This window comes from Asterias amurensis, chromosome 21, assembly GCF_032118995.1.
Source record: "Asterias amurensis chromosome 21, ASM3211899v1".
Classification (NCBI taxonomy): domain Eukaryota; kingdom Metazoa; phylum Echinodermata; class Asteroidea; order Forcipulatida; family Asteriidae; genus Asterias; species Asterias amurensis.
The window spans coordinates 1,983,801-2,000,381 of NC_092668.1; the positions used below are offsets into that span (position 1 = coordinate 1,983,801).

Here is a 16,581-nt window from a genome sequence, read left to right on the forward strand (position 1 = left end):
GTATGGTTGTGTAGTTTCCCATTGACTTGTGTATGGTTGTGTAGTTTCCCATTGAATTGTGTATGGTTGTGTAGTTTCCAATTGACTTGTGTATGGTTGTATAGTTTCCCATTGACTTGTGTATGGTTGTGTAGTTTCCCAATGACATGTGTATGGTTGTGTAGTTTCCCATTGACATGTGTATGGTTGTGTAGTTTCCCATTGACTTGTGTATGGTTGTGTGAGTTCCCATTGACTTGTGTATGTTGTGTAGTTTCCAATTGACTTGTGTATGGTTGTGTAGTGTCCCATTGACTTGTGTATGGTTGTGTAGTTTCCCATTGACTTGTGTATGGTTGTGTAGTTTCCCATTGACTTGTGTATGGTTGTGTAGTTTCCCATTGAATTGTGTATGGTTGTGTAGTTTCCCATTGACTTGTGTATGGTTGTGTAGTTTCCCATTGAATTGTGTATGGTTGTGTAGTTTCCCATTGACTTGTGTATGGTTGTGTAGTTTCCCATTGAATTGTGTATGGTTGTGTAGTTTCCAATTGACTTGTGTATGGTTGTGTAGTTTTCAATTGACTTGTGTATGGTTGTGTAGTTTCCCATTGACTTGTGTATGGTTGTGTAGTTTCCCATTGAATTGTGTATGATTGTGTAGTTTCCCATTGACTTGTGTATGGTTGTGTAGTTTCCCATTGACTTGTGTATGGTTGTGTAGTTTCCAATTGACTTGTGTATGGTTATGTAGTTTCCCATTGACTTGTGTATGGTTGTGTAGTTTCCAATTGACTTGTGTATGGTTGTGTAGTTTCCCATTGACTTGTGTATGGTTGTGTAGTTTCCCATTGACTTGTGTATGGTTGTGTAGTTTCCCATTGACTTGTGTATGGTTGTGTAGTTTCCCATTGACTTGTGTATGGTTGTGTAGTTTCCAATTGACTTGTGTATGGTTGTGTAGTTTCCCATTGACTTGTGTATGGTTGTGTAGTTTCCCATTGACTTGTGTATGGTTGTGTAGTTTCCAGTTGACTTGTGTATGGTTGTGTAGTTTCCCATTGACTTGTGTATGGTTGTGTAGTTTCCCATTGACTTGTGTATGGTTGTGTAGTTTCCCATTGACTTGTGTATGGTTGTGTAGTTTCCCATTGACTTGTGTATGGTTGTGTAGTTTCCCATTGACTTGTGTATGGTAGTGTAGTTTCCAATTGACCTGTGTATGGTTGTGTAGTTTTCCATTGACTTGTGTATGGTTGTGTAGTTTCCCATTGACTTGTGTATGGTTGTGTAGTTTCCCATTGACTTGTGTATGGTTGTGTAGTTTCCTATTGACTTGTGTATGGTTGTGTAGTTACCCATTGACTTGTGTATGGTTGTGTAGTTTCCCATTGACTTGTGTATGGTTGTGTAGTTTCCCATTGACTTGTGTATGGTTTTGTAGTCTCCAATTGACTTGTGTATGGTTGTGTAGTCATTAACCATCAACATATTCTGTGTACCTAATGTTAGTTTTAATTACTCTGAGGAGGTTTTTGATGCATTTTGGCACACTTTTTTGTCCACAATTATTATTATTTATTGTTTTTAATTTTTTTTTTAAAGTTGGGCGGCGATTTCGAAAGGCCTTCTAAAACTGGCAATTTTTTTCGGGGGGGGGAGGGGGGTTGAGCTTTGAAAATTGTCACGCATAGCTGGCCTCTGGAATAGGCATCTCTGTCAATAAAACAACATAAACAACCCATAATAGTGCAGACTTCAATATGAACGAAAAATCTAATCCTAAAAAATGTTTTCAACTGTCTTTTTGGGGGTCATTGTGTCCAAACAAACCTAGCACATACGACTAAAATTTGTCTCACATCAGCAAACCGAGGTCTCTGCCTCCTTATTTGGTTTGAACTTTTCTCTAAGTTCAGGGCCCTTCCAGCGAGACTGCTATTGTTTCAAAACAGAGACATCTCCAGACCCGTTCGTGGTGGGGAACAAATCATGACTCATTTTTCCTTTTCCTGTGGTCGAAATCCAGTTATTTTTGAACTGTCATAATTGATTGGCAAGGCCTGATAACTGATAGGGAGAAATCCGGGGAAGCAAAAAACAATTCAAAAAAATGACAACAGAGCGTTTACAAGTTGTCAAGAAATTTAAACAAATTCACAAAAAGTGCGAGTTAAAGCCATTGGACCCTTTCGGTAAACAGTGTTTTCCAAGGCCCACACTTTGTGTACCACAACTTCTATATCAAACAACAAACCTGTGAAAATTTAGGCTCAATCGGTCGTCGGAGTCGGGAGAATACAACGGAAAAACCCACTCTTGTTTCCGCGCGTTTCGCCGTGTCATGACATGTGTTTAAAATAAATCCGTAATTCTCGTTAACGAGAATTTATATTGTTTTGCTGTTTTCTCAAAAAGTAAAGCATTTCATTGAATAATATTTCAAGAGAAGTCTTTCACCATTGCCTTCTGTAAACCCTGTAAGTTATTTGTAAATCTGTGAACTTTTTTTTTTTTTTTCTGAACCGAAAGGGTCCAATGGCTTTAATGCTCTCGTAAACAAATACTGATAACTGATTTACGAGTTTACTGTGCATTTTTAAGTAAGCCTGCATTGGTGTGTAAAGCTTATTGTTGCGTTGTTCCCCCCACACTTTTACCCCAGCCCCAGTCTCCATCTCAGTTTAAAGTGTCCAGACTGGCTTTCTGGGACCATCGAGAAAGAACAGCTTGGACAATTACACCTCAAGTGTTACATTGTTTATAATGATGGTACCTACAAAAGATCTTTGTTATGCTGCCACTTCCCTGCAGTCGTCCATGGAGGAAGATGATCTATCGTGACTACTTTGCGCCCAAAATTCATAGAGTCGCTTTAAGCAGAAAATATTGCTTAATAGTTGTCTGGTAATCAGAAATTAGCAGGGTACCAGTTACTATCATGACAGTTTGGCTGTTAATCTTATTCTGGTAAAGCATAGTTTTGGTGTGCTAAGCAACGTTGAAATCGGCCCTGAAAAAAGGGGGGAAAATGGTCGCCACACACTGAAGGTCATTGGAAATGAACTTGCACTAATTGGATAATGCACTTTCAGCGGTTTAGCAAAGCACGCGAATCATGTTAAATTAATTGTTGTGGGTATAGATATGGGCAACCTCTTGTCTTTGACCGTGTTGGCCCGACGACTAAACCTGTCACTTCCCGTTGAATCAAGGAGTGTTTTTGTTTTATCAAATCAGCCATGAGTTCTCGGAACCTATTCAGGGTGAAGTAAAGGTGAGAACGATTTAAAGGCACTGGACACTATCAGTTATCTGAAAAAAAAAAAAAAAAAATTATGAGAATAAAAATTCACTTGGTTGCGAGCAATGGAGAGCAGCTGTTGACAGTATAAAACAATGTGAGAAACGGCTCCTCTGAAGTAGTTTTTGAGAAAGAGAAAAATTCTCACTCAAATATTAAAATACTTCAGGCCTGAAGTCTGTTTTACTCATCAGACACGCAAATTTGTGATGTGAATACAAATTATGTTAAGTTAATTTTAAGCTTTGTTTGCCCCAAAATTTGAATCTCTCTTGTGTATTCCTATTTTTAGTTATTCTTCTTTATATTTTCTCTCCGGATTTTGGGTGATATCTAAAAAAAATTGCGAGCGCTTTTTGAAACGAATTCCCCAAAACAAAGGCTATACTTTACCTTTATCTTTAAATTTTGTAAATTTATTGCAGTTTCTCTTAAGTTTATCTAACAAGAGGGCGCTATTTCAAGCATTAATGTACTGGCTATCGGGTAGACCACCAAATACCACGATCGCAGACTTGGAACTAAGTCTAGGCTTAGACTCGTTCATTAGATATCTTATGACAATCATCTCAAAGTTGATAGACGACCATGAACTACACACATTTTCTGAAAACGTTAACACAGGAAGTGCCATGTGGCTTGCATGTCACATTTTATACATAGATAGCTAACTATTGCCAACAGAGGGGGCTAAACCACTTTTACAGGAAGCGATTTTGTGGGGAGTTCGAATACATACCACCAAAAGTTGACGAGGAATGCAGTAACCGGTCATGGTGGAGGATCTGGAGGTGTCCTTTCTGTCACCCATTCCTCTGAATAAATACAAGGTCCTTCCACTGAGCCTTCACACAATAGACCTTATGCATTGACGTCACCCAGCCGCCTTCTTAGAGGAAGAACGGTGACGAAACAATCGAGACGCACAGATTTGTACGCGCGGCGCACAGTATTGGCAAATGAACAACCTCATTTTGACCTCTGGGTGAGGGCGCCCTACTGAAATGACGTCATGTGCATAATGTCCAGTCATTCAATCACTCATTCAAGACGTAGATATGAGCGTGCATGCGCACATTTCCGAGAACGATATGGTAAGTCTGATGCCACCTAGCGTTCACAAAAGTCTCACATTGATTCATACAGCATTACGTCATTGTGGAGGTTTGCTTTGAAAAAGAAAACAGCATGATTGGAAAACGGTGGCTGTCTGACAAGAATAACTGTGGAAGTTAGGTACTTGATAACTTACATCTTTGAAACTGTAATTAGTTCACTCCCTTTGTAAGACCCAGCGCGAGGGACATGTTTGGTTGCTTACAATTTGTTTCCGTATGTAAAAGAAAGTTTGTTTTGTGAATTTTCAACGATTTTTTTTTTCCCATTTTTTTTTCAGTTTGTTTTACGTAAAAAAGTTTGTTTGGGGCATATTTTCAACGATTTAAAAAAAAAAAAAAAAAATGTTTATCTAAGTGTGTTGTTAGTATGTCCAGGTATTACCTTAGTGAGATTAAGCCTATTCATTTTCCTTAATTAATTAAGTTTCGTAACCATAGACAACATCATAGCTCGATTTTCTACACAAAGGATGCTGGCAGAGTTTTTCCCGCCCCCTCCTAACCAAATTGCCGTACCATGCTGATTGACACCCCTCTAGGGTATGTGGTATGGTCAAGCTCAGGATATCATGACATGTGCTGATCAAGGTGTACGATGTCGTTAAAGAAGCTATGTCAGATTTTTGGCCAATTTGACCCACAAATTTTGATTTATAATTCAATTTTTGATGGGGGTCGAAATAGTTTACAAGCTTTCATTTGAGCCATTGCTCGAAAAAGTCCGCCGATTATTAACTTTTTTTCGTTAGAGCGGGTGATACTCTTTGAAATACCATTCACTCAAAAAAAATCTATTTTTTAATGTTTGGGGCCAAAAATCTGACATAGCATCTTTAATAATACAATGGAAATATTAAAGTCATATTATGTCAGCAAAACCACACCAAAAACCCAGACCACAATGCATTTCAATCCACACACACAAAAAATACAACAAAATGTTTATCAGTATTTTACTCCATATCTTTTATTTCAAAGTTGGTCACAGTTCCCCTTTGTGTATAGTACAACGTTTAACGTAAACAATAAAGTAATTAAGAAGATACTAAATTTACATTTTTTAATTACTTTTTATTAACTAACATATCATTAATAAGGACTTTTTGTTCTACTCATTACAGAGGCTTTTAATTTTGATTTTTCAATTGTCTTTCGTACAGGTGAACTTCAACAAGTCCCCGCCCATGAGGTAAATACTCATTAGTTAATATCAACAACGACTTTAAATCTGAGGTCAGCACTTGACCTCTGACCTATAATCGTGCTTCCATGGCCGTAGATGGCGTACTTTCCAGGTACTACATGCTAACAATAAACTGCTTTACAGTACTGTGTTTAAAAATCATACTTTTTATTACAACAAATTTCGAAAGAAGAAGTGGAATGTTTCAGAAAGAATTTCAGAAGAAAAAACACTTTTAATTGAATGTAAGAGTTGAATAATTGAAGGAAAGGAACAAGTTATCCAAAAGAATATCAATACAAAAATTATGCAGAAGAAACAATTGTGGCTTGGATGATGAAAACAAAATGGTGTCTCTTGTTTTGGTCTTCTTTGGAATGTACGACAGATAACGGAATGCAAATCATCCAGCTCAGAATATTACAATTGAAAAAATAATCATGACGAATAACTCATTACTTTTGCGCTATGTTGTACAAACTGATGCCACGGTCGATGTTCTTATACCTCCAATTCGCAAAACAACAGTGAGACCAGAGGCACCAGACTATGACCTTTTCCCACCTCATTCTGACCGGGAAGTGATTGCAATACGCAGAGGGGAAAATGGCGTCACTGACGTCGTTTTTGTCTTTTTCTTTTATAGGCAATAAGTGTATCTCCATCGTCGTGTTGTGTCCATTTCATGACACTGCCCATTTTAAAATTCCACCTTAAATGTGTAGGGAATTGTTATCTGGAGTAAAGAGTGAAGTTGATGTCAAAAACTACACCCCAATTCGTATTTAATGCTACAGGTTGTCGACAAACACCAAATTATAGTAAACAACTATACTTTATGGTCAAAATGATAAGTAAGAAAAATAAAAAGAGCGTTTAAAAAGGAAATCATACCTTAAGAAATGAAAGCACATGTCATTTATAATAATACCTCATTGTTTTGTAAAAGTTAACAGAATAACACATTAGAAAAACATTTGTTTATATTGTACTGCGTTGGTCCGTGGGTGGGACAACATCTTTTAAGGCTCTGTTTGAGGTTATGGAGCGCCTACAAAAGTAAAATGCAGCCATCTAGCATGGTGTGGTTCCCCCCCAAAAATGGAAGGAATTACATGAGCAACGTAGTCGCACAAATTATTTCACCATGTGACTGTGCGGGGCTCCATATTATAATACAATGAAATAAATTAGGTGTCTCAACTGTGCGTGTTTTCTTGTGCGAGAATAGCATTTTGTTTGAGGACAAACTTTATCAATCTTGTCAGTATTGTTTTCCCTTTCGGCTTTCATAAAAAAAAACTTAACATAGGCTTATACATTTTGACTAAATTGACATTGCATTCGATGCATGCAAAGAGAGTTCTGTGTACATGTACACATTAAAATTATATCCCTATTACAACATACGTACAATTTAAATCACATAATTGCATGCATGATATAAGTATAATATAACACAAAAATTATTACCCCCAAAATGCTTTCTAAAAAACTCAACAACAACAAATGGGGTTGAACTGTACAAAGAAAAGTCACGTGACCGTCGGATCTATATATCTGATATAAATATTAAAAATGGATTACTATAAATAGTACAAAAAGCCTGAGACATGTAGTCTTAATGTAATTTTGGTTTTCTTAATTTGTACAAAACCAAAGAAGTTGTTTTGTTTTTGGTTCACACCAACAGTGAGAATAACACGCGCAAAGTCGGTGATTGCTCAATTTGAGAGCAGACCTTAGTGTGAATGCATACAACAACATGTGAGAAAATGGCTATTCAAATGGACTACTAAAAAGCAAATTTATATTAACAATGAAACCACCATGACCCTGTATGCCGTTTTTCCGGTGCCTTCTCCTAGTATTTTTTTTTTGCCAATCCACTTTACTTACATCTTTTGAAACCGTCAAGAACGCCGAGTTGTACACGCCACAACTTATAATAAAGTTCAAAGGTCAGTGTACATACGTAAAACAGGGCGCCACCACGATCTTCATTTCTCAACCTTTATTGAGAGGAGCCAGAGCCGTAGCCAGATACTTTGGGGGAGAGTAACCTGCATTGATCTTGTCTCAAAGATTTGGCTCCCGAAGCCACAACTACCATCAAGAACTGCAAACTTCAGTAAACCCTTCTACCCATATTTTCAAGAACAAAATAAACCCACAACAATCATGTCGACATTGCAAGCCAACGATAAAAGAATGAGCAAAATAATTTCGTTGTCGGGGGAAAAACTTTCTGAAACTTTGGGTCTTTTCGAAACCACTGCTTGGGCTTGAGCTCCAATCCTTAATATTACACAATTTCAAAATAGAAGACGAAGCCGAAGACCGAGCCCTACAAGCTCTAGCCATGGCTTCGAAAAGGCCCTGTGTGCCACTATTTACAACCTCGTCCTCGGGGACATAAAACAAGACTTCCTCGAACCTCCACATTAATAAGTTACAAGTATTGCACCAACTCCATCAGTTTTAGAACGTCATCAAACATAAAGACCCCTGGAATCCACATTTCCTCTTTACAGAATATAAAAAACCTTAATAAACTACCCGCCCCTATATAACATATTTTAAATGATTACACAGCCAACAGTTATTAACACAACAACTCTTTGTTGATCAACCTCTTATTTTTGTATAAATACCGTTATAATTATAGTATTGGGAGAAAATGAATAAAGTTGAAATATTTAAATATATTACATAGTTTAAGAATGAAGGAACAAGAATGACAATGATAAGGAACAGTAGCTCATTGAGTTTGCTAAATTTCTTTTGAGTTCGATTTACTCTGTCCAAACGACAGACCTGTTCGGAATCTTGAGCTGGTAGTCAAATGTTGTGGAAGACGCCTCATCAAAAACAAAAGTTGCTTTCAAAGAAAACCTACTTTTGACAACATTATGTCCCTTCCAGGATCTTTAACAAGCTTCATGTTTCGAATTTAATTCAAAATATAAGAATTACAATTTCCAAGCTGCTCGCCAAAAGTGTTCCTTCCTTCCCATCAGAAAAATCGTATTGCTAGTTTTATTTTATAAAGATTGACTTGCATGCACAAAAAAATTTGGAAATTTGTTCGTCGAAAAGAAATTATTTTGTTCGAATGAGGCACTTTCGATTTTGTGTTCTACTTTCTGTACATGACACAACACCAATGAATGGCCAGCAAACTACGAGACGGAAGTGTATTTTTAATGGTGATGGGTTTGTTTTGTGGAACAGAACACGAATTATCATTATGCCAGACAACTGTGACGTCAAACTGCGAAATTCAAAATGGCGTCTCGGTTGCCTCAGTAAATTCCTTTGGTGGAGTGGCTCAAAGGAAAAAAACACGTGATACTAATGTTACAGTAAAACTGTGACATCATAGTTCAGGTCTCTAAACATCAGCTTGCCCAATAAATGTCGATTTGCGATGTTTATTTTCATATGATGGCGTCTTAACAGAATATAACAACATTGAGAAACCTTTGAAAATGCCATTCTCTACGAAAAGAGACAACGCAAACTGACAAAAACTCCATGCTAACGTTATATACCAAATCACCATACACGGTCACAGCCTAGTTCCCTGACGACAATGGACAATGGTCACAGTCAATTAAGAATTACAGAAGACAATGTTGGCTCCAGACTTTTATAAGGCAAGTTTTGTTCTTCTTTTAAGAATAGATTATAAGGAAATTTCAAGTTAAGTCTAACACATTTTGCAATTGTCGACATTGGCTTCGCCCTTTTACTTTGCCATCTCAAAATGCCGACAATTTTGTCGAATAATAAAAATACATTTTCTCATAATGTGATATTAAGAAGCATAACATACGTAATTCGTATTTTGTACGCGTACGTAAACCGATTCCATAGTTTGTTTGTTTTTTTTTTTTGGTTTTTTTTATGAAAGATTTTTTTCCACCTACTCCTAGGGCTGAAACAGGGATACCACCTTCTAATACAGTCCATACGGATGTACGCTTTGATATCAACAGTCCGAAGCCTGGCCGATAGAGCAGAAGGCACTACCTCCCCAATTTTACCAAACAACTTACATAGTAATAAATTGCATGATTTAATTTCTTATAAAATGATGTGATTGTTCTCAGTCATAGATGAAAAATTGATCGTATACTAAAAGTAATCATAAGGAGACCAGTGGGACGTGAACCCCCTTCCACCCATCTCACTGGTCTAACGTTACCCACGCAAGTGAAACTTTCTGATCTTTCACTCCTGCGTTGCTGGTACTCGTTCTCAAGTCCAGTACATTCTGCAGCCGGTTGCCGCCAACCACTGATGCCTCCATTGACGTCATACCCCCAAGGGCGTCACACTGCGCGTGCGCCTGACCCTGTTGGAGCTGCTGCTGCTGATTGCCTCGATTCTGTTGTTGTTGTTGCTGCGCATGTGTGAGCTGCAGTGAGGATGAGTTGGTGTGGGTCTGCTGCCCTCCTCCGGTCATCGTCGGGACGTTCGGCCCGGGTTTAGCTGCTCGGATGAGACAAGACATAACGAGATAGAGAGAGCCGTGTTGGAGTTTATTTTAAGTTGGACACACTAAGGGCATGCGCGGTCTGTTGGTAGAGTGGGGTAAAGAAAATGGGAAAAGACAAAAAGGGGAAAAAGAACATAATCAATGGAACACATAATGATAGTGGTGCACATGCGTGATGAGTCAATATTATTGTATGCACATGCGTGATGGAGACTGCTATTGAGTGATGCAGTTCGTGCTGCCCATTGGTCCTGTTACCAATTTATGCATGTGTCGATTTTCTTTAAGAGTTTGTGAAATCTCACGGAAAACGGAAACTGTGTACCAACAAAGGAAGCTTTACAAAAAATTGAAAAATCATGCTGAAAACGAATACGAAAATTCTCAGTCACAGTCAGTCTATGAACGTAACAGATTCATCATTCCTTGAAATAATTTAATACGATTTTTTTTTAATGCAATAAAAACGACATGCACACATCACAGGAAAGCGCACATGGCGAAACAAAAACAGAAAAATGTGAAGTTAAAAGTTTAACCATGGGCAGCGAGCTTAGTGTCTGTCGGATCGTTGAAACTAATGACCAATGCTGCTACCAACGTTTAGGTTTTTACTTTATATTTCTAAGCAATAGAGGACGACATTCCAGACACGAGTTTACCACAGAGGCTTATAAATAGTTATGTCGATTCTTAAAGCGACAGCCAATTTAAAATGCCACATAATTAGGAGAACAAAACTTGAAGAAATCAGAAATTTAATGTTTTTAATAAAATTTGTATTTTGTACCGTCAAAATTGTTCTTTTATCCAACTTTACGTGAAAAGGGGGTTCGATAAACTCGGTTTGTTTATTAAAAATGGAAAGGTCTTTATTGGTCTGTAAAGATGGCCGACTTTACTGTGTGACGTCACGTCAAGTGGGGTTTGAATCCACAAGTGTTTTGAGTTCAGTCTGTACTTACTTAGCAGTGATTGCGTGCTTAGCCGTTGCCAGTCATTGTAATGGCTTGAGGTCATGGAAGTAAATTGAGGATGGTTGTACTGCATGGACGAGAACTGGTTGGAATAATCACCTGAGGATCAGAAAGAAAAAAATGAATAGTAAAAAAGACATCAAGAGTTGGCATCAACATATTTAAAGGTAGTGGACACTATTGGTAATTGTCAAAGACTAGCCTTCACAGTTGGTGTATCTCAACAAATGCATAAAATAAAAAACCTGAGAAAATTTGAGCTCAATCGGTCATCGAAGTTGCGAGATAATAATGAAAGAAAAAAACACCCTTGTCACACGAAGTTGTGTGCGTTTAGATGGTTGATTTTGAGACCTCAAGTTGTAAATCTGAGGTCTCGAAATCAAACTCGTGGAAAATTACTTCTTTCTCTAAAACTATGGCACTTCAGAGGGAGCCGTTTCTCACAATGTTTTATACCATCAACCTCTCCCCATTACTCGTCACCAAGTAAGGTTTTATGCCAATAATTATTTTGAGTAATTACCAATAGTGTCCACTGCCTTTAAAGGCACTGGACCCTATTGGTATACTAAAAATAATTGTAAGCATTACAACTTAATTGGTAATGAGCTATGGACAGATGTTGATAGTATAAAACACTGTGAGAAACGGCTCCCTCTGAAGTCACTCAAATATTAAAAGACTTCAGGCATGAAGCATTTTTAAGGCATCTGAAAGCACACAATCAAATTTGTGCAATAAGTTTTGTTTTTCTTTCATTGTTCTCTTGCAAACTCGATGACCAATTGAGCCAAAATTTTCACAGATTTTTACCAAAGGTCTCCAGTGTCTTCAATAGAAAACCTAACGACAAAACAACAAGCATGGTGTGAAGAAGAAGAAAAAATTACCTCTGACCCGAAATCATGATGTTGTTGTTGCTCATTGAGAACGACAATTAAATTTACTTCAACAACTGGGTGTGCTTCCTTTCACGTCATTATGAATGAACTCTTTGAATCTTCAACCCAGGTTGGGTAAATTTACGTTGGAAGCAAAAAAAGAGTGTATTTGCGGTCTAATAAGCAATTTTCATAAAATACAAATAGGAATGACGTGAACAATAATTACCTTCCCTGGCGGGGTGACCGTACGTTCCTCCACCATGGGGGAGAACTAGAGGTGGACCAATGCCTGTGTGTATAGCACCGGACCCGTATCCCCCTTGACTCGAAGTGGGATAGCCCGAATTTGAACCTGCGAAAAGAGAATATAATTTATAGAGAGACTGGTTTTTTTTTTATCCAAACAAGAGACACACAAAGTCGGTAAAATTGTGAACGTGACAAACTTATTTTGAGGACCCCTTCGATGCTACATCATTGCGACTAGTTTTCAAATCCTATACATTTTGACTGATGTTCACTTTTCAGTGTTTTTTTTTAGTAATAACTCTGATATAATAAAACAACTCGGGTGCTTTAAATATAACCATAACCCAGTTGTCTCAGTGATATTTGTTGCTGACGCCTTTTCGAAATGTGTCTTCCTGATGTTCTGCTCAGCCGAACTCCCCTGTCGTTCCCAGTGACGCCTATAGTATAAACCGTGGTTTCGACAAGGCACTGTCTATGGCTTTTTTAATACCTGAATATTGACCGAAGTTCGATGCCGCTGAGCTGAGTTGAGAGAGGGCGGCATGGTTACTGAGGGAGTGGTTGTAACCGGCCATCGTCCCGACGGCTGCCGGCTGGAGGACGGTGAGTGTACCGCTGGAGGGCGCTCCTTCGTGTTTCAAAGTGCTACCAGGCGTTGAGGGCGTGATGGTGTGCGAGGCTGACGCTGGAAGATTAAAAATATTCTTATTCAATCAATGTTGTATACACGCTGATAAATATAGGATTCAAACTGCCTCTATAACTACCAGGCAATCCTGATGGTCTAGTTAGTAAGATACTGCTCTAGGTCGTGGGTTCGAATTCCACCCGAACAATGTGCCTGTTATTTGTTTTCAGAGATCTCGGTATACAGTGCAAACACACATCGGTGAAAGGGTAAAACCGAAATTAATGTTCAAAATACTGTTTTGTGGTATTATTCTCAGCTCTTATTTTTAGCCAAGGTCAATCACATCAATAGTGCAAATTCGTACCTTGATAACCACAGGTCACCGCTTGGTGGTGCTGTTGATGAGGGTCAGACACGTGAGGTTTGACGTCAGATGCATGTGTGCCGCCACTCAGTGCTGCAGCCGTCAGGGTGTGATACTCACTCGTCGTCACCTGCAATAATAATATAAACAAATTTTGATTATTATTTTTCATTTTTCATTGTGGCAATTTCAGACGATTCAAAAAGTACAAGTTAGCAATGTGTTCTAATAAATAAAATATAAGATACCTCTAACAGATACGCTGCGCGGATTTATTTTCAAACTATGTTTTCAACACTCCTAATTTCCTTAAACAGGAAAATGTATTTTGTTCACGTGGCACTTAAATAAACACTTTTAATAAAAAAAAAATTTTTTTTTCATTTTTATTTATTTATTTATTTTTTTATTTTTTTTTTTTTTGGGGGGGGCGTATTTCTGAAACAGCACCGTTTTTGATTTGAAGGTTTTCACACCCTAGAAATCTGAATAAAGTTTCTCTCAATAGTTCGATAGGCTGAAAGAAAAACAGGTTTCGTCAAAGAGCTCAAATCATAGTGAAATTTTCAAAACATGCTTAAGTTTCTAATAGGAGTGTTGTATACATTATTAACATGAAGGGATCAACAAATTGTATGCCTCGAGCGTTTCAGGTTATGTTGGTTTCCAGCTGGCGGATACGGTGGTGGTCTGCAATGATAAGGGGGTTTTACTTCCACTATGGGATGGTGGGGGGAAACAAGAAGGACAACATGGAGAATGTCCGTGCATTGTTTAGTCTGGGCTTTTTTTTTCCCCTGAGGGTTTGCTAAACGCGGACGGGTTTTTGTGGGGTAACAAAAGCTTCTATTGACGTGGTATCAGCTTATGTGAACTTGTGATATTTGTTGCTTAAATGTTGTGTTCATTTATGCGTAACTGTACCCATTTTGGACAATGAATATCCGGGTGTTCGACAACTGGACAATCATATGCCCTTTTAGATCCATCTACTCGTCACGTTGGTTTCAAAGTTCAACATTATTGTTATCAGTTGATTCAGTTGATGTTTTTCAAAATGACTCCTGCCGTATCCGGTGTTATGTTCCGATTAAATCTGGATTTTCATACATCAACAATAGCTTCTGTTAATCAGACACGTTTTTAGAAATCAACCTGTTTAGAAATCCTGCACAAGTCAACCATAAGCACGCTAACAGCTGCACCTTTTCAACACGCGCGCACGTGCACATTGAGGTAAGTTCCCTGCCGTCGGGCAGCAACCTTTTTTCTGTACTGATGACATGAAAATTGCAAAAAAATTGTGCTTTTCATAATGCTTAAATTTGTTAATCTGAATAGATTCAAAAGAAGGGAATCCTTAAAAAAAAATCTGGAATTTTCGTTAAGGATGGCATTTTTGACGTGCATACAAAAACAAAGGCAGACGGGCACAATAGTTGAGGGCAAAAACATAGAGGGCGTTTTGAGGCGGCCTGTAAAAAAAGTTCAAAGTACCTGTCTCCTGTTGCCATGGGCATCTTGATGCATGAAGAGGACATCCGGGTACTGCGATTTGTCGATCGCTTTCTCCAAGGCCTCGATCTGGTGTGGGGAGAAGGCACCTCCATTTGTTCGCATCATTTCCCGCGCTTTGTCCTCGCCGCCCATTTTGCCGTGTCCGGTTTCGTCTGCAGAAAATAAACCAAACAGAAGAAACCTTTAAACATGGTGAAATAGATAGAAAGGCACCATGCTTTTTGATGAAGGAGGGTTTTTCCGAAGTCAACGACTTTGTGTGTCTTTGTAGGTGAATTTTAAATGGTTTTAATTTATTTATTATTATTATAATAATTTCTTTTTTCAATGACTGCAATACCTCTTTTTAGTATATAAACCTTTTAATGCTTCAAAACAAATCCATAGTTCTCAAAGTACTGGAATCAGGACGTAACTATTACAAATAAACTTGCGGGTACAACTTTGTAAAACCTCTTCTGTTACAGTTGGCTCAGAGAAGAGCAGTAGTTATCTCGACGTTTCGAACAGCATGCTCTGATCGTCTTCAAGAGAGCTATAAACGAGCAGAGTATAGTGTTCGAAACGTAGAGACCACAACGGCTCTTCTCAAATCCAACACTCTTGCCCTAAGAGTATTTAAACATTTTACCATAACAGTTAATAGTTGCTGGAATAACTTTCTGCAATCCACACAATGCAAAGCTTCGGAAGTCACTAGTAATACCGGTAATTATTATTGGTCAATAAACCCTTTAGGCATATTCCGTTTTCCTAGAATATACTAATAACAATAATACTATTTCTTGTTGAACTTCGTGCAGTGAACTTGTGTCCGTACAAAGCCCACCACCAGAGGGCGTGTATAAGAACAATGGACACCCAACCTTGACAGAGGGCGTCCATTTAGGTTGGCCGACCTTGAGAAACCGGCTTTATGAGTAATAAAGCGTGGGGGGTTCGAATTATAAATGTAAATTTTATTCATTAAAAAAAAAGGCTCAAAATAGTTGAGGTGAACCTCTCTATAGATTGTATGAATTATTCTTTAAGGTGGGTCCGTGCATACCGGGGTAAAATACTTGTGGTAAAATCGTTGCACTGTTACAAGATTTTACCGTACAGTAAATTAAGTGAAAATTTTTAACTGAAAAAAACGTGCACGTCAAAAAGGGAAGCCAGTTTTTCAAAATGGTTTTGGTTGTAGCTGTGATAAATGGAAGGTGATTGGCATTTAACTATAGCAAATCACACATATTGTGAAAACCATTGCCGATTCCCCGAACGTAATTTCGTGCCTGATGAAATACTGCCCAATTTTCTGCCCCAAACTGCCCCGTTTCGTTCTGCTCTTGTCGATTTGCCCAAACCGTGAAAACGAAGGCATTCCCTAATTTGCTTTTCAGTCTTTGGCGAAAAAGGGGGTCACCTATTTTTGATGACATTTGTAACAATTTATTTGTATGTTGTGATGATTAAAAATATATGATGATATGAATTATTCCTTCTCACGCAAAAGTACATACATTAAAGTAATCGTCAAAATAAAAGAAGAAACAAATAATTTAAAAACGCGTGACCCCTTTTCGAAAATAACAAAACCTCTGAAAAATATTGCCTATAATCCAGGCCTTTGTACACACTGAATAGAACAGCGAACTTTTTAAAAATGCATCAGCTCTGGCTCGGGAGGGAAGGGAGAAAAAAAAGGGTGATTAAATTTGCAAGATATAAAAATGCCTGCTGAACGTTCAAGCGAACTTCGAGTCCCTCAGCTAGACCATTTGGGGCGCTCTCATAAATATTGACAGTGTTATTCATGGCAGACCAGTGTGTCAGTATTCCAAGGGTAAGTTATTCACCAGAGCGGGAGAGAGCAGGGGGT

The 16,581-nt window shown here is 38.1% G+C and overlaps 1 protein-coding gene across 5 annotated transcripts in view; it reads right to left on the reverse strand.

Annotated features, from left to right (window-relative positions):
- Window positions 1–7,454: 7,454 nt before the first annotated feature.
- LOC139953169 (paired box protein Pax-5-like) overlaps window positions 7,455–16,581 on the reverse strand; it is a 60,038-nt gene continuing 50,911 nt past the window's right edge. For 4 of the 5 annotated variants that reach the window (XM_071952599.1, XM_071952597.1, XM_071952600.1 and 1 more), the window contains 6 exons: window positions 14,697–14,869; window positions 13,200–13,329; window positions 12,695–12,889; window positions 12,179–12,304; window positions 11,054–11,164; window positions 7,455–10,081 (listed from right to left, as the gene is read on the reverse strand). In XM_071952599.1, coding sequence (XP_071808700.1) covers window positions 9,777–10,081; window positions 11,054–11,164; window positions 12,179–12,304; window positions 12,695–12,889; window positions 13,200–13,329; window positions 14,697–14,869 — 1,040 coding nt within the window. In that variant the 3' untranslated portion in view covers window positions 7,455–9,776. Of the gene's footprint in view, window positions 10,168–11,053; window positions 11,165–12,178; window positions 12,305–12,694; window positions 12,890–13,199; window positions 13,330–14,696; window positions 14,870–16,581 lie in introns of all 5 variants that reach the window. The other variant, XM_071952601.1, reaches the window with a different exon arrangement.